The sequence below is a fragment of the Cetorhinus maximus genome, chromosome 18 (assembly GCF_964194155.1).
Source record: "Cetorhinus maximus chromosome 18, sCetMax3.hap1.1, whole genome shotgun sequence".
In the NCBI taxonomy this organism is placed as follows: domain Eukaryota; kingdom Metazoa; phylum Chordata; class Chondrichthyes; order Lamniformes; family Cetorhinidae; genus Cetorhinus; species Cetorhinus maximus.
Genome location: NC_135896.1, coordinates 76,918,962 through 76,938,147, shown reverse-complemented (window position 1 = coordinate 76,938,147; position 19,186 = coordinate 76,918,962). Strand labels below are relative to the sequence as shown.

Below are 19,186 nucleotides of genomic sequence, written 5' to 3'. Positions count from 1 at the left end.
AGATTGCCAGCCGGGCTTGCAGTGTGGCTCATTTGCGTATACTGGAAGCTACATATATTAATACACAGGGCCGTGATCTTTGCAAGCAAAAAGAACATGTACACACATAGCGCCTGTTTCAGCTAAACAAAATAAGTGATTGCCATTCACTGGTTCATTCCTCAGGACAATGCCTTGACCAATCAAAGTCAAGCTCTCTGGTTTAAAATTTCAAAATGCTTAGCAGTTAACTGTCAGTCACCATTAACTGATGCATTCTCCATGGCAACGCCTCTATCAATCAAAGTCCACCTGCCAACCAATCAGCGCTCTCTTCTCAAAGTTGTTGTTTCCCCTGACATTGGTATTCTTGTAATTGTCCTGATGAGTGCAAGATGAAAATGTCTTTTTTCAGCAATTTACCCAAATTGCTACTTTGTTCCACAGCTGTCATTTCTTTTGCTGCTTCTGAACATACCCTTCCCTGAATCCTCTCGCCACAGTTTCATCAGGTTAAAGACCTATTTCCCCAAGTTACTTGCCAGAACATTGGTCCCAGCTCGTTTAACTGGATCCTGTCCTAAAACAGCTCCCTCTTTCCTCAGTACTGGCGTTAGTGGACCATCAAGTGAAACATCTACCTCCAACACCACTCTTTCAGCCATGCATTTAAATCTTCTAATCTGTTTATCCCTCTGTTAATTTGTGAGGAGTGACCAACACTTAATAGATCTATATCATATTTTCTCTCAACTACCTGAATTAAAGTACAAGAAAAAGGAATTTGACATGAATCCGGTAATTCTTAGTAGGGTAACAATGCTGTTATTTTGAGGCTCTTTTCTTTAAACTTTCCTCCACAGAATGTTGTGTTTTATCTATACTACTCTTGTCAGTGGTCCTCCTTTCCTGTTGCTTATGAGCTACAAATACATTATCTTGCATGCTCTTCTTCCTTCCAGCACCCTCACTGTGTCAAAATCCAGAATCAATACGCTGTCCTCTACTCTAACTTTTTTTACTCAAAAACTCCACCTTCTCCTTGCAGCCTTTTAAACCCAATGTTCATGGCACTGAATTATTCCACCCAGATTTATCTCATCTTCTCTCTTGTTCTTTCACACTGAACATTTGCAAAGGGACTTTAGCATCCTTATACATAAATTACAGAAAATTAACACACAGGTTCAGGAGGTAATTAGGAAGGCAAATGGTATGTTGGCTTTTGTTACAAAGGGATTGGAATATAACGGTATAAAGAAGTCTTGCTACAATTATATAAGGCATTAGTGAGGCCACACCTGGAGTACTGCATGCAGTTTTGATCTTCTTACCTAAGGAAGACATACTTGCCCCAGAGGGGAATGCAACAAAAGTTTATTAGACTGGCTGTTGGGATGAGGGATTGTTTTATGAGGAGAGATTGAGTAGACTAGGCCTATAATCCCTGGAGTTTAGAAGAATGAGAGGTAATAAGAATTTTATCTGTTTCAATCATAAGGGGCTGATAGGGTAGATGCTGATTAAATGTATCTTCTGGCTGAGGAATGTAGAACACAGGGCCACAGTTTAAAATAAGGGGTTGGCCATTTAGGACAGAAATGAGAAGAAATTCCTTCACCCAAACGGTTGTGAATCTTAGGATTTCTCTATTCCAAAGAGCTGTGGATATCAGTTGTTGAGTTTATTTAAGACAAAGGTTGATCTATTTTTGGATTCTAGGTAATTAAGGGATATAGGGACAGTGCAGGAAGGTGAAGTTGAGGTAGAATATCAGTCGCAATCTTGCTAACGGTGGAAGCAGGCTCAAAGGACCAAATGGCCTACTCCAGCTCCTAGTTCTTATGAGCTTTGGCCCTTTATCTAACTTTCACAACAATAAAAGAACGCTCAGAAAAAAAAATCAAACACACAGAGTAGAGGAGATAGCAAGTAGAGAAAGCCATCTACACCAATGATTAAACTCAAGATACCGGTTACAGTTCTCAAACCAATGACAAAGCTCATGCTCACCTGAGTATCAAAGACATTGGCGAGTTCCACTCTGTACTGATGGTACAGGCAGTCAGAGACCAACCGACAGTCATGGATCACCTGAATTAATTACAAAACAACAGTTACCAAGTTCATCTAAAGTCCTGTGGAATGTACAGTGAAGTCAACCTGCTGATAAAGATGTGCAGTCCCCTAGCACCAGTTCAAGGCTGAGTTATTAAATAAGACTGTGCACTGTCATTTGGTGGTCCTCCAGACAGAATTTACTACATACTTAAAAAACAAGTCAACATGGCTCCTCTAGCTTAGACAGTGGTCGTTATTAAGTAGTTTCGGTCCCAACAGTTTAATTGGTGAAAGCAGTTTAAGTGTGCAACAAATTACATTAAAATATTATCTTTAATGTAGAAAAATCACCCAAGGTGTTTCACAAATGGACGCTGAGCCAAAGTAGGGTCAGCCAAAAGGGTGCCCAAAAGCATGGTCGAACAAGTGGGTTTTAAGAAGGGCCTTAAAGCATAGGGTGTGGAGAGGCAGAGAGATTTATGTAGGGAGTTCCACAGGGTGAGGCTTAGAGAGTTGAAGGTGACTAACAATGCTGGGTGTGAGGAAGTGGGGGGTGGATATCTGCACAAAGGCCAGAGCCAGAGGAAAGCTGATATTGGGGCCTGTTATAGACATGAATGAGGTTAAAGAAATGGGAGATAGTGAAACCATGAAGGGATTTAAATACAAAAAAAGAGTTTTAAATGGGATATGTTGGGGTACTGGAAGCAAAATGCTTTAACAAAGACAGGAGTAATAGGTGAATGAGAACTGGCATGGGCAGCAGAGCTTCAGATGAGCTAAAGTTTATAGAGGGTATGTTCAACTATATCAGCAGCAGGGTTGAAACTGGAGTAGCGATGGGCAATGTTATGGAAGCGAAATAGCCAGTCGTTAATTGAGGTATACAGACCACGAAGCACTCAGGTTCAGTTCCCATGCCGCATTAACAGGAGCAGGAATGCAATCATAATGTGATCAAAGTCAACATGCTTTTACCGGAGAAATTGTATTTAACACATTTATTCAAGTTTTCTGAGGATGTAACTAGTAGGGCAGATAAAGGGGAATCAATAGATCTAGTATACTTGGATTTCCAAAAGACATTCGATAAGATGCCACACAAAAGGTTAATATTCAAAATAAAAGCTTATGGAGTTGGGGGTAGTATTTTAGCATGGACGGAAGGTTAGTTAATGTACAGGAGGCAAAGAGTTGGGATAAACGGGGCATTTTCAAGTCCGCAGGCTGAGACTAATAGAGTGCTGCAAGGATCAGTGCTGGGGTCTCAGCTGTTTACAATCTATATTAATGACTTAGACAAAGAAACAGAGTAATGTATCCAATTTTGCTGGTGACAAAAAGTTAAGTGGGAATCTAAGCTGTGAGAAGGGGACACCAAGGGCCTGCAAAGAGATATAGACAGGTTATGTGAGTAGGCAACAGGTGGCAGATGGAATATAATGTTGGAAAGTGTGAAGTTATTCACTTTGGTAACTAGAATAGAAAAGCAGAATATTTTTTAAATTACATGAAACTTGTAAATGTTGATGTTCAGAGGGACTTGGGTGTAATCATATAGAGAACACAAAGTTAGCATGTAGGTACAGCAAGAAAATGACATGCTGGCCTTTATTGCAAGGGGATTTGAGTACAAGAATAAGGAAGTCTTGCTACAATTTGTATAGAGCTTTCATGAAACCACATCTGGAGTACCTTGTGCAGTTTTAGCCTCCATATTTAAGGATAGACATGCATTAAAGGTGATACAGTAAAGGTTCACCAGATTGGTTTCTGGGATGAGAGGGCTGTCCTATAATGAGATTGAGTAAATTAGGCCTACATTCTCTGAGGTTTAGAAGAATGAGAGGTGAGTGTGTGACCTCAGAATGTGGGAGTTTGGTGAGCTGAGGGAGTTCGAGGAGGAGGGGGAGGCAGATACTCCTTTGCCTTTTCTAACTCTTTCACCCTGTAGGAACTGATTCTTGCTCTATTACAGCGGAAGAAGCTAGCCGTCTGGTGAGTATCTGGTAAGAGGTCAAGGTCTATTCTATTCTCAAGGTTTAAAATAGTTCATGAATTTGTGATAAGATTAATAAAGACATAAAAGAAAATAAATAATTGAATAAAATAACTAAGCAATTAATTAAAGCACATTAGTATGGAAGGACAGGTGACATGTCATGGCTGCAGCATGTGGGAGCTCCTGGATACCAGTATTATCCAGGGCAAACACATCTGCAAGAAGTGCCTGCGGTTTGAGGAGCTTCGGTTCAGTCATTGAGCTGGAGGCTGAGCTGCAGACACCGCGACAAAGTAGGGAGGGGGACAGTTACCTGGACCAGTTAGGGTAGGATTTTCTGATCTGGAAGGTGGTCAAGGACAGGAGGGTATGACTGCGGCTCAGGTAGGTAAGGGAACCCAGAGGGCTGGAGTGTCAGCCTCTGCAATTGTCCAACAGGTTTGAGGTTCTTTCTGCTTGTTTGGATGAGAATGGGGGCTGCAGGATGGATGAGCTGACTGACCAAGGCACTGTGGTACTGTAAGTCGTTGAAGTGGAGGGAGCACAAAGGGTAGTAGGGGACAGTATAGTGAGGGATATTGACACTGTTCTCTGTAGCAAGAAGCTAGAGTCCAGATGGCTATGTTACCTGCCTAGTGCCAGGGTTCAGGACATTTGCTCAGGGCTGGAGGGGAAGGGAAAGATCCAGTGGTCCAAGTAGGTACCAACAACATAGGCAGGATGAGGAAAGAGGCTCTGAATAGTCACTGTGAGGAGCTAGGCATCAAATTGAGAAGCAGAACCTCAAAAGGTAATAATTTATGGATTATTACCTGAGCCAGGTGCAAATTGGCATAGGCCAAATAAGATTGGAGAAATGAATGCATGGCTCAAAGACTGGTGTTGGAGAAGTGGATTCTGTTTGGTGGGGCACTGGCATCAATATTGGGGTAAGTGACATCTGTACCATTGGGACTGTCTACATCTGGACCGTGCTGGGGTGTCCTCATGAGCTGCATAACTAGGGAAGTAGAAACAAAAACAGAATTACCTGGAAAAACTCAGCAGGTCTGGCAGCATCGGTGGAGAAGAAAAGAGTCGACGTTTCGGGTCCACACGACCCTTCAACAGAACAGGGAAGTAGAGAAGGATTTAAACTGAATAGTGGGGGCAAGAGTTCAAATTTGGGAAGATGTGGTAAACCAAATAAAGGCTAGGCAAGAGAGAAAGGTATTATGGGAAATGATAAACAAGGCATGACAGGAAGAGACAGAGTACAAATCTAAGAGTAAATCCGTAGATAAGTCTAGATGCAACAAAAATAATAAAAAGACAAAATAAACGCTCTGTATCTAAACACATGTAGTTTTCAAAACAAAACAGATGAACCAATAGCAGAAATCGAAATAATTAAGTATGATCTGATAGCCATTACAGAGACATGGTTACAGGAAGGTAGGAAAAGGTGGAGGGGTGGCTCTGTTAATTAATGATGGTATTGGCACATTAGAGAGGAAGTTCAGGAAACCAGGATGTAGAAGCAGTTTGGGTTGAGATGGGAATTGATAAAGGCAAGAAGTCACTTGTCAGAGTGGTGTAACTACACAATAGGACAGAGTATAAAAGAAAATGGGAGCTTGTTAGAAAGGTACAGCAATAATCATGGGGGATTTTAATCTACATATAGACTGGAAAAATCGGATGGGCAAAGGTAATGTAGCTGAGGAGCTCATGGAATGTTTTCAGGGTAGTTTCTTAGAACAGCACGTTCTGGAGCCAACCAGAGAATAAGCTACACCAGACCTGGTATCGAGCAATGAGATAGGATCAATTGAAAACCTCATAGCAAAGGCACCCCTAGGTAGCTGCGATCATAATATGATTGAATTTTAATTAATTTTGAGCGGGGAAACGAGTGCATCCAAGACTAGTACTTTAAACTTAAATAAGACCAATTATGACCACCATCACCATCCCTGGGTATGTCCTGTCCCACAGGCCCAGCAATGTGGTTGACTCTTAAATGCCATCTGAAATGGCCTAGCAAGCCACTCAGTTGTAACAAACCGCTACAAAGTCACAAAAAAGAAATGAAACCGGACGGACCACCCGGCATTGACCTGGGCACCGAAAACGACAACGGCCCTGTAGACCCTGCAAAGTCCTCCTTACTAACATCTGGAGGCTAGGGCCAAAATTGGGAGAGTTGTCTCACAGACTAGTCAAGCAACAGCCTGACATAGTCATCCTCATGGAATCATACCTGACAGATAATGTCCCAGACACCACCATCACTATCCCTGGGTATGTCTCGTCCCACCGACAGGACAGGCCCAGCAGACGTGGCGGCACAGTGGTATACAGCTGGGAGAGAGTTGCCCTGGCAGTCAACACAGACTCCAGACCCCATGAAGTCTCATGGCATCAGGTCAAAAACGGACAAGGAAATGTCCTGCTGATTACCACGTACCGCCCTCCCTCAGCTGATGAATCAGTGCTCCTCCATGTTGAACATCATTTGGAAGAAGCACTGAGGGTGGCAAGGGCACAGAATGTACTCAGGGTGGGGGACTTCAATGTCCATCACCAAGAGTGGCTCGGTAGCACCACTACTGACTGAACTGGCCGAGTCCTAAATGACATAGTTGCTAGACTGGGTCTGCGGCAGGTGGTGAAGGAACCAACAAGAGGGAAAAACATACTAGACCTCATCCTCACTAACCTGCCTGCCGCAGATGCATCTGTCCATGACAGTATCGGTAGGAGTGACCACCACACAGTCATTCTGGAGACGAAGTCCCACCTTCACATTGAGGATACCCTCCAACAAGTTGTGTGGCACCACCACTGTGCTAACTGGGATAGATTTTGAACAGATCCAGCAACTCAAGACTGGGCATCCATGAGGTGCTGTGGGCCATCAGCAACAGCAGAATTGTACTTGAACACAATCTGTAACCTCATGGCCTGGCATATCCCCCACTCTAGCATTACCATCAAGCCAGGGGATCAACCCTGGTTCAAAGAAGAGTGCAGGAGGGCATGCCTGGAGCAGCACCAGGCATACCTAAAAATGAGGTGTCAAACTGATGAAGCTACAACACAGGACTATGGGCGTGCCAAACAGCATAAGCAGCAAGTGAAGGGCAGGGCTAAGTGATCCCACAACCAACGGATCAGATCTAAGCTCTGTAGTCATGCCACATCCAGCCGTAATGCGGTGGCAGACAATTAAAACAACTCACTGGGGGAGGCGGCTCCACAAATATCCCCATCCTCAATGATGGAGGAGCCCAGCACATCAGTGCAAAAGATAAGGCTTGGGCTGACAAGTGGCAATTAACATTTGTGCCACACAAGTGTCAGGCAATGACCATCTCCAACAAGTGAGAATCTAACCATCGCACCATGATGTTCAATGGTATTACCATCCCTGAATCCCCACTATCAACAGCATGGGGGGGGTTACCATTGACCAGAAACTGAACTGGATTAGCCATATAAATGCTGTGGCTACAAGAGCTGATCAGAGGCTAGGAATAGTGCAACGAGTAACCCACTTCCTGACTCCCCAAAGCCTGTCCACCATCTACAAAACACAAGTCAGGAGTGTGATGGAATACTCCCCACTTGCCAGGATGAATACAGCTCCCACAGCACTCAAGAAGCTTAACACCGTCCAGGACAAAGCAGCCCGCTTGATTGGCACAATATCCATAAACATTCACTCCCTCCACCACTGATGCACAGTAGCAGCAGTGTACACCATCTACAAGGTGCACTGCAGAAATTCACCAAGGCTCCTTCGACAGCACCTTCCAAACCCACGACCACTACCATCTAGAAGGACAAGGGCATTAGATGGATGGGAACACCACCACCTAGAAGTTCCCGTCCAAGTCACTCACCATTCTGACTTAGAAATATATCGCCGTTCCTTCATTGTTGTTGGGTCAAAATCTTGGAACTCCCTTCCTAGCAGCACTGTGGGTGTACCTACACCACATGGACTGCAACGGCTCAAGAAGGCAGCTCACCACCACCTTCTCAAGGGCAACTAGGGATGGGCAATAAATGCTGGCCCAGCCAGCGAAGCCCACATCCCATGAATGAATAAAAAAAAGCACAGCTAGCTAAAGTGAACTGGCAAATGAGGTTAAGGAATAGGCCAACGGAGGTTCAGTGGCAGACATTTAAAGGGATATTTCAGAATACACAGAGAAGATACATTCCAATGAGAAAATAAATTCCAAGGGGAGGGCCCAGCATCCGTGGTTAACGAAAGAAAGTATCAAATTTAAAGAAAAAGCATATAATTACTCAAAGATGGGTAGCAGGTGAGAAGATTGAAAAGGACATAAAGAATAGCAAAGAATGACAAAAAAATTAAGGAGGAGGGAAAAATTAGGGTATGAGAGAAAGCTAGCTAGTAATATAAAGACGGATAGTAAGAGTTTCTAAAGATATTTAAATAAGGAGTTCACAAAGTGAGCATTGGTCCTATAGAAAATGGGTCTGGGGAATTGATAATGGAAAATAGGGAGATGGTGGATGAATTAAACAGGCATTTTTTTCCTCGGTCTTCACTATAGAGGACACAAGTAACATCCCGGAAATAGCTGTAAATCAGGAAATGGAAAGGAGGGAACAACTCGGGAAAATTACAATCACCAGGGAAGAGGTATTGTGCAAATTGTTGGGGCTGCAGGCTGACAAATCCCCAGGTCCAGATGGACTTCACCCTAAGGTCTTGAAAGAAATGGCTAGAGAGATAGTTGATCCATTGGTTTTAATTTTCCAAAATTCCCTGAATTCGGGGAAGGTTCTGTTAGATATAACTCCTTTATTCAAAAAGGGAGGGAGACAGAAAGCAGGAAACTACAGGCCGGTTAACCTAACATCTGTCATAGGGAAAAACGTTAGAATTTATTATTAAAGATGTTACAGCAGGGCACTTGGATAAATTCAAGGCAATCATGCAGAGTCAACATGGTTTTGAAAAAGCAAAATCATGCTTAACCAGTTTATTGGAGTCCTTTGAAGGAGTCACATGTGCTGTGGACAAAGGAGAACTGGTCTGTACGTAGATTTCCGGAAGGCATTTGGTAAATCGGCACATCAAAGTTCATTGTGGAAAATAAAAGCTCGTGGTGTAGGGGGTAACATATTGGCATGGATAGATTGGCTAGCTAACAGAAAGCAGAGAATTGGCATAAATGAGTCTTTCTCTGGTTGGCAGAATGTGACGAGTTGTGTGCCACAGGGATCAGTGCTGGGGCCTCAGCTTTTCAAAATTTTATATAAATGACTTGGATGAAGGAATGGTTGCTAAATTTGCTGACGACAGAGATAGGTAGGAAAGTAAATTGTGAAGAGGACATAAGGAAGCTACAAAGGGACATAGATAGGTTAAGTGAGTGGGTTAAGATCTGGCAAATGGAGTATAATGTGGGCAAATGTGAAATTGTTCATTTTTGCAGGAAAAATAAAAAAGATTATCTAAATGGTGAGAGATTGCAGAGCTCTGAGATTCAGAGGGATCTGTGTGTCCTAGGACATGAATTTTAAAAGGCTAGTATGCAGGTACAGCAAGTAATTAGGAAAGTTAATAGGATGTTATCATTTATTGTGAGGGGAGTTTATCACAAAAGTAGGGAGGTTTCGCTTCAGTTGTACAAGACACTGGTGAGATCATACCTGGAGTAGTGTGTACAGCACTGGTATCCTTAATTAAGGAAAGATGTAAATGCATTAGAAGTAGTTTGGAGAAGGTTTACTAGACTAATACCAGGAATTGGCAGGTTGTCTTATGAGGAAAGGTTGGGCAGGTTAGGCTTGTATCCACTGAAGTTTAGAAAAGTAAGAGATGACTTGATTGAAACGTTCAAGTTCCTGAGGGGTCTTCACAGGGTGGATGTGGAGAACATGTTTCCTCTTGAGGGGAAATATAGAATTACAGGTCACTGTTTAAAAATAAAGGGTCACTCATTTAAGACAGAGATGAAGAGAAATTTTTGCTCTCAGAGGGTCGCGAGTCTTTGGAACTCTCTTCCTCAAAAAGCGGTGGAAGCAGAGTCTTTGAACATTTTTAAGGCAAGGATAGTTATATTCTTGATTAACAAGGGGGTAGGCAGGAATGTGGGGTTGAGGTTACAATCAGATCAGCCATGATCTTATTCAATGGTGGAACAGGCTCAAGGGGCCAAATGGCCTACTCCTGTTCCTAATTCATATGTATCTCTTTGAAACATACAAGATTCTGAAAGGGCTTGACAGGGTAGACACAAGAGATTGTTCCCCCTGGCAGTGGGATCTAGAACACCAGGGCACAGTCTCAGAATAAGGGGCAGATCATTTAGCACTGGGATGAGGAGAAATTTCTTCTCTGAAAGGGTTGTGCATCTTTGGCACTCTCTGCTGCAGAGGGTTGTAGATGCTCCATTGCTGAATATATTATCGGCCAGGACAGGTCTTTGTTCTCAGTGAATAAAGGTACGCGGGGAGTGGGTGGGAAAGTGGAGCTGCAGCAGAATCACAGACTGCCATTAGGTCCATCGCGTCTGTATCAGCTCTCTGAGCAATTTGTCTAGTGCCATTTCCCTGTAACCCTACACATTTTCCCTTTTCAGATAATAATCCAATTTTCTCCTCAACACTGCGATTGAACCTGCCTCCACCACACACTCAGGCAGCACATTCCAGATCCTGATCACTTACTGCATGACAAAGTTTCTCCTCATATCTCCATTGCTTCTTTTGCCAATTATCTTAAATCTGTGCCCTCTCATTCTCAACCCTTCCACCAATGGGAACAGTTTTTCCCCATCTACTCTGTCCAGACCATTCATGATTTTGAATACCTCTTTCAAATCTCCTCTCAACTTTCTCTTCTCCAAGGAAAACAGTCCCAACTTCTCCAATCTATGCACCTGAAGTTCCTCATCCCTGGAAACATTGTGAATATTTTTTGCACTCTTTCTAATGTCTTCCGATCTTTCCTAAAGAACTGGATGCAATACTCCAGTTGAAGCTGAACCAGTGTTTTATACAAGTTTAACGTAACTTCCTTACTCTTGTATGTTATGCCCCTATAATAAAGTCTAGGATACTGTATACTTTATTAACCGCTCTCTCAACCTGCCCTGCCATCTTCAATGACTTATGAATGAATACACCCAAGTCCCTCTGCTCCTGCATCCCCTTTAGAATTATACCCTTTATTTTATATTGTCTCTCCTACCAAAATGAATCACATCACACTTCTCTGCATTGAATTTCATCTGCCATTTGATCACCCATACCACCTTTTGAATTTTTATGCTATCCTCCTCAGTTCACAATGCTTCCAAGATCAGTCATGATCGTATTGAATGACGGAGCAAGGGAGCCATATGGTTTACTCCTGCTCCTAGTTCTTATGACTGACTGGTGTTCTGGGCATACAAATGGAAAAAAAAATTAGATGGAATTCTGCCTTTCCTATTTCAGCGGCGCAGCAATGAAACTGAAATTTTTGGAGTTAGGTCAGAGATTAGCCATCATCTCATTGATGAACAGGCTTGAGGGGCTAAATGGCCTATTCCAGTTCCTTTAGGGTCAAGACGCATCGTTTACATGTTATTACTTCAATGCTCTACACTATGGATTGACGGGATATGATTTTGTCCCTGATTCTCTCAAAGCCATCTCCCAAAATGCTACCTATGCCTTGCTTGTCCTGTTTTCTACCCTTAATTAGCACATTCCTTAGATAATATCACCACCTTCAACACCTCTTTGTCCTTTTGTCTGTGACATCTTTTGGTTATCTCCACCTATCACTGGCCCTCTATCCAGCTCTACTTGTCCCACACCCCCTTAAACCAGCTTATATTTCACTTCTCTTCTATTTTTACTTAGTTCTGTTGAAGGGTCATTCGGACTCGAAACGTTATCTGTGTTCCTCTCCGCAGATGCTGCCAGACCTGCTGAGTTTTTCCAGGTATTTTTGTTTTTGTTTTGGATTTGCAGCATCTGCAGTTTCTGGCTTTTATCCCAAAATGGTCATACTGTTGGCAAGGGAATATGCTGAGTGAAGGAACATTATGTATTTTTCCAAAATGTGCAGGATGGCCACATCAAAGCCATTTAGGACTGGCAGAGAGCAGATCTTTTGCCTGTTCCCCAAGCTGTGTGGCATGGCAGGGTAAGGAAAGTGCATCACATGCCAATGGCAAATTAATTTAATCCCATGTCAGTAGAGACCACAAATGTACCAGCTTAACTTACTTTCAGTATATTAGAGTCCTCCAAAATCATTTTCAGTCCATTCTTAAATGCCACTGGTCCCAGGAGGAAAATATCAAACAGATAAATTTGATCCTCTGTTGCAATCTAGAAAAATGTGAAAAATTAAATGATATGAGAAGGTGGCAACGTGGGGTAAGGCTATAACCCAATAAGGAACTGGACTGGTGTTCAAAACCAGCAGCTTGACGAGCAAGAATAGAAGTTCAAAGTTAATAAAATAGTTGACCAAGGGTGGCAGAACTTGTTAGAGCATTTACTGCTTGGTACCAAACGCTGTGATCCCCCCTCAGCCTCAGCCCATCAGAGTGGCTAGGATATGGTACGGTGTTATCAAGGTAGAAATGGTTCATTGCCCACACCCCACCTCGCCAGTCTATATTATGTATTAACGGCACTTCAATGAGACCCTGCAGGAGCTTGAGCTGAGTCTGAAAACAAACTTACTTCCCGATGCATATAGCTTGTTAAAAAAAGCTAATTGAGAAATGAAATGGAGGTAGCTGTCCTTCTTACTGGACTGCCTGCTTCCAAGGCTCAGAAAACATGCTTTCAACCACCCTTCCCAGCAGCCTACGTGCTGCTCATTCATTTCAGTATGTAGCATGGAGGGGACAGTATGGAGCTGGGAATTGAGACCGAGGCATTTTACTTGGAAACGTAAAAAATACGGTGCACTAAATGGGCACTAGCCATTGCATATTTTAGCTAATATGGTCTTTTCAGACAGATACTTGAGGATAAGGGTCAACATATGGTCTTAATTTTTAATAAATATCCAAAAAAGATAACTAAACAATAGTATTTTGGATTTCAATGACTGCCTGGGCACCGACACAGGGCTGGAACAGTACCTGTATCAAGCAGAGCTTTCCAAAGCGGCAGATATCAATACCTTCCACTGCAACCCCAATCACACTTTGCTGTTTAATGTGGAAGATCTGCAAGGAATCAGACAAAAGATACAATTCTTTAGAAATTGACATTCAACTTGTTTCCCCCTTGTACTCTCAGCTATGCCCATTGCTCTTCAGTCAGAAAGCCAGATAAAATTTACTTGAAGCTGCGATCAGAAAGCTTTTCTGTGCCCATCCACTAGCCAGGAGTGGATGAGACATGTGAAAAATGTGGTTTAAGATCTATTACTAATCCTCTTCCAAAGGCTCCTGCACCTAGCAACTCATGGGTAATGAAAAGCAGTCTAGCATGAATTACTCATCAACAATCCCCTCCTGAGCCACGAGAGGAAATGACTGATATGCACTCAGCACTACCTTAACAGGACCAGGATTGAATGCTACACAACAGTATTGTTTAAATAATTCTTTCAAATCTGTTCTTTTGTCCCAATAACTATGTTGAGTTCTTGATTTATGATCGAGACTTCACAAATACCTGACCTGAAAAGGTATAATGGAGTTGGGAACACAAAGTAAATGTAAAAACTCAGCCCAGACTCAATAAGTGGCTTGGCAGCCTCCTCTGCTGGCAGAATGAGACTCTGCCATTAAAGCATGTTACAACAACTTTCATTTAAACTGCACCTTTAACATAGTAAAACATGCCAAATTACTTCACAGGAGTGTTAACAAACAAACAAGCTTTGGCACCGAGTCATATAAGGAAATATTAGGACAGATGTGGCAAGCTTTAAGGAATGTTTTAAAGGAGTAAAAAGTGGAGAGATTTATGGAGATAATTCCAAAGTTTGGTGCCTCAGCAGCTAAAAGCATGGCTACCAATGGTGGAGTGATGGAAGAGATCAGAATTGGGATTGCAGATATCTCAAAGAGTCATGGGTGGTTAGAGTGTTAGTCAGGGATGGAACCATGGAGGAGATTAAAACGAGGATTTTTTTTTAATAGAGGCATGGACTTGGAGCCAATGTAGGTCAGCAGGCATGCAACTGATGGGTAAATGGGATTTGGTCTGAGTTAGGACATGGGCAACAGAGTTTTGGATGAACTCTGCTGTTTATGGAGGGTGCAGGTGGGAGGCCAGCCAGGAAAGCATTGAATAAATGGAGTCTAGAGACAACAATGGCATGGATGAAGGTTTCAGCAGGTGAATTGAGACAAGAGAGGAGATCAGGGATGTTATGGATGTGGAAGTAGGTGGTTTTGGTGATGGAGCAGAAATGTTGCTAGAAGCTCTTCTCAGGGTCAGAAAGCAAGACGAAGGCAGCAATTAAACTGAGACACAGCACCTGGAACAGAGAACAGCTACTGAGCAGTTTCGCTCTCCTGAAAGTCAGTCCTCTGCTGTCAGTCTCTCACTACTCTTTACCAGTGTCTTCAGCCTCTAAAATTCATGGAGGTAACATTGAGGCACAGGTCAGTAATTAGTTGGGAAATAAGAGACAGTGTGTAAAGATAAAGAATTATTCTTGATCAGTGGGATGTGACAAGCGATGTTCCCCAAAAACTGCAGTGTTATCAGTTTTTCACCATATATAGATTTGGGTGAAGAATAAAGAGGAGCGAGGAGCATGTTAAGTTTGAGATTACACTAAATTAGGAGGTACAGTAAATTGAGAGAATGGGAGCAGGAAGCTACAAAACGACATACAGATTAACTGAGTGAACAAAATTACAGTAGACGATGTTCAATGTGAGGTATTCCATTTTGCTTCAGTGGAAGACAAATGGGACCTTTTTTTCCCTTTTCAATGATGTCCATGTGCACAGATCACCAAAAAATAATGAGTACAAAAAGTAATCACAATGCAATGTTGCTCTTTGTTTCAAAGGGGGTTAGATTTCAAATATGAGACATCAGTTGCACAGAGCCTTCATCAGATCCCATCTGAAGTACTGCATTCAATTTAGGGCACAAACTCAGGGATGATATATTATCTTTGGAGGGGGTATAGAGCAAAATCACCATAATGAACCAGGGCTTAAAAGGGATAAATTGAGAGGATAAACTCAGCTTGTATTTTTGTGTTTAGAAGGTTGAGTGGTGATATGATTTGATCTAGGTGCTTAAAATGATAAAAGGGATTAAATATATTAAGTACAGAAAAACTATTTCTTCTGGAGGGAATTTAGAACAAGGCAGCATAATTTTAAAATTAGAGGTAGGCCATTCAGGAATGAAACCAGGAAGCACTTTTTCCCCCCCTTACAAAGGTTAACGGAAATCTGAAACTCATTCCGCCAAAAGACTTTGGATTTTGGTTAAGTAGGAGTTTTCAAGATCGAGATTGATGGATTTTTGTTGGGTAAGGGTAGAGCATGGAATAAAATGGGGAAAATGCAATTAAGTTACAGGTCAGCCATGATTTAATTGAATGGTGGCCTCCTCCTGTTCCAATGTAGATTGCTTTGTCACCTCCAAGCTACTTCAATAGTTTGCTGACCTTACATTCTCAACTTTCTGAATTACTTTCTAACCATTCTATTTTCCATATCTGTGAAGTGCCAAGTATATTTTTATATGTTAAAAATGTTATACAAATGGAAGCATGGAACTAAGTGAAGCAGAAGAAGAGTACTGCCCATTTATGCTACATTAAGTGGCTGTGAGGATTGCCCTCTTTGACTCTTCTGAACATTGTCCCCAAAGAGCAGCATAGCAGTAAGCCTCAGACAGAAAATGTAAGGGCTGAGGTAACTTTCCCAGCCATTGACACTGCCTGGTGCACAGTTTCTCAAATCCTCCTCCCCAAAACAAACACCTGAAAATGAAGACTGCTGAATGAAAATGTTGCAAATGGGAAACAGACCAAATGAGTCCTCTAGACATGTTAAAAGCAAAATACGGCGGATGCTGGAAATCCGAAACAAAAACAGAAAGGGCTGGAAAAATTCAACAGGTCTGATAGCATCTGTGAAGAGAGAAACAAATTTAACGTTTCGAGTTTGTATGACCCTTCTTCAGAGCTGAAGAGAAGTGGAAATGTGAAAAAAGGAATAGAAAATGGGATAAAACTATGGATAAATGAATAAAAATAAAAATAAAACAAGTGGATAAAAGATAAAAATGCATGTAGAAGGGGATAAAAAAGGGGGTGAGGATGGAGAGACAGTTCATGGTCTGAAGTTGTTGAACTCAATGTTAAGTTCAGGAGGCTGTAAGGTGCCTAAATGGAAGATGAGGTGCTGTTCCTCCAGTTTGCGTTGGGCCTCACTGGAACATTGCAGCAGGCCAAGGATGGACACATGGCCATGAGAGCAGGATGGTGTGTTGTAATGGCAAGCGACCGGAAGGTCTGGGTCATGCTTGAGGACAGACCGGAGGTGTTCCGCTAAGTGGTCACCAAGTCTGCGTTTGGTCCCCCCCGATGTAGAGGAGACCATATTGGGAGCAGTGGATGCAGTAGAGCAAATTGAAGTACGTACAAGTGAAGTGCTGCTTCACCTGAAAGGAGTGTTTGGGCCCTTGGATGGTGAGGAAGGAGGAGGTAAAGAGGCAGGTGTTGCACCTTCTGCGATTGCACGGGAAGGTGCTGTGTGAAGGGGATGGGGTGTTAGGGGCGATGGAGGAGTGGACCAGGGTGTCCCGGAGGGAACGATCCCTATGGAATGCTGACAGGGGGGTGAGGGGAAGACGTGTTTCATGGTAGCATCATGCTGGAGTTGGCAGAGGATGGTCCTTTGAACGCAGAGGCTGGTGGGGGTGAAAAGTGAGGACAAGGGGGTCCCTAACATGGTTCTGGGAGGGAAGGGAAGGTGTGAGGGAAGAGGCACGGGAAATGGGTCAGACACAGCTGAGGGCCCTGTCAACCACAGTGGAGAGGGGGGAAACTTCGCTTAAGGAAGGAAGACAGACATGCCAGAAGTGCCGTTTGGGAAAGTGGCATCATCGGAACAGATACATAGAAAATAGGAGCAGGAGTAGCCATTCGACCCTTCGAGCCTGCTCCGCCATTCATTATGATCATGGCTGATCATCCAACTCAATAGCCTGCTCCTGCTTTCTCCCCATATCCTTTGATCTCTTTCACCCCAAGAGCCATATCCAACTCCTTCTTGAAAACATACAATGTTTTGTCCTCAACTACTTTCTGTGGTAGCGAATTCCACAAGCTCACCATGCTCTGGGTGAAGAAATTTCTCCTCAAGTCAGTCCTAAATGGTCGACCCCGTATCCTCAGACTGTGACCCCTCGTTCTGGACTCCCCCACCATCGGGAACATCCTTCTTGCATCTACCCTGTCTAGTGCTGTTAGAATTTTATAGGTTGCGACGGAGGCGAAGGAACTGAGAGAATGGGATGGAGTCCTTACAGGAAGCAGGATGTGAGGAGCTGTAGACGAGGTAGCTGTGGGAGTCGGTGGGCTTGGAATAAATATTGGTGGACAGTCTACCAATGGAAATAGAGACAGAGAGGTCAAGGAAGCGAAGGGAAGTGTCGGAGATGGACCATGTGAAGGTGATATAGAGGGGTGGATATTGCAAACAAAATTGATAAATTTTTCCAGGTCCAGACGAGAGCATGAAATGGCACCAAAACCGTCATCGATGTACCGAAAAAAGTTGTGGGAAGGGGCCTGAGTAGGACTGGAACAAGGAATGTAAAGAGACAGGCATAAATGGGACCCATGCGGGTAGCCTACAAGGGTGGTGCTGTTGTTGTCTGGCGTACTGACCTCTACCTCGCAGAGACTGAGCACCAACTCTCAGACACTTCTTACTACCTCCCCCTGGTCCATGACCCCACCACTGAACATCAAGCCATTGTTTCTGGGACTGTAACTTACCTCATTTCCTCTGGAGAATTTCCCTCCACAGTTTCCAACCTCAGTCTTCAATACCCAGACAGCTCGCTTCTACCTCCTTCCCAAAATCCACAAACAGGGTTGTCCCGGCAGACCGATCATGTCAGCCTGTTCCTGCCCCGTGGAACTAATTTCCTCCTATCTTGACTCTGTTCTCTCTCCCCCCTTGTCCAGTCTCTTCCCACCTAATCCGCAATTCCTCTGATGCCCTACATCATCTCAACAATTTTCAGTTCCCTGGCCTTAACCGCCTCCTCTTCACCATGGACATCCAATCTCTCTGCACCTCCATCCCCAATCAGGATGGTCTGAGGGCTCTCTGCTTCTTCCTTGAACAGAGGCCCAAACAATCACCATCCACCACCACTCTCCTCCACCTGGCTAAACTTGTTCTCTTACTGAACAATTTCTCCCTAAACCTGTCTCACTTCCTCCAACTAAAAAGTGCAGCTATGGGTACTGCATGGGTCCCAGTTACGTCTATCTCTTTGTAGGGTATGTGGAACATTCCTTTGTCCAGTCCTACTCAGGCCCCCTCCCACGACTTTTTTCAGTGCCGCTTCATGTTCTTGTCAGCACCTGGAAAAATTTATCAATTTCGCTTCCAACTTCCACCCCTCTATCACATCCTGCTTCTTGTAAGGACTCCATCCCATTCTCTCAGTTCCTTCGCTTCCGTCGCATCTGTTCCAATGGTGCCATTTTCCAAAATGGCGCTTCTGGCATGTCTTCCTTAACCGAGATTTCCCCCCCACTGTGGTTGACAGAGCCCTCAGCCGTGTCCGACCCATCTCTCTCACACCTTCCCCTCCCTCCCAGAACCATGATAGGGTCCCCGTTGTCCTCACTTTTCACCACACCTGCCTCCGCATTCAAAGGATCATCCTCCACCAACTCCAGCATGATGCCATCACCAAACACATCTTCCCCTCAACCTGTCAGCATTCCGTAGGGACCACTCCCTCCGGGACACCCTGGTCCACTCCTCCACACCCCCAATACCTCATGCCCTTCACACAGCATCTTCCCATGCAATTGCAGAAGGTGCAACACCTGCCCCTTTACCTCCTCCCTCCTCACCATCCAAGGGCCCAAACACTCCTTTCTGGTGAAGCAGTGCTTCACTTGTACTTCCTTCGATTTGGTCTACTGCATCT

General features: G+C 43.6%; 1 protein-coding gene across 2 annotated transcripts in view; it reads right to left on the bottom strand.

Annotated features, from left to right (window-relative positions):
* Positions 1 to 19,186, bottom strand: part of exd1 (exonuclease 3'-5' domain containing 1) — a 71,939-nt gene that overhangs the window by 15,580 nt on the left and 37,173 nt on the right. For both annotated transcript variants that reach the window (XM_078562993.1, XM_078562994.1), the window contains exons 6-8: positions 13,162 to 13,248; positions 12,290 to 12,394; positions 1,993 to 2,073 (exon numbers count right to left, since the gene is read on the bottom strand). In XM_078562993.1, the coding sequence (XP_078419119.1) occupies positions 1,993 to 2,073; positions 12,290 to 12,394; positions 13,162 to 13,248 (273 nt within the window). The remainder of the gene's footprint in view (positions 1 to 1,992; positions 2,074 to 12,289; positions 12,395 to 13,161; positions 13,249 to 19,186) is intronic.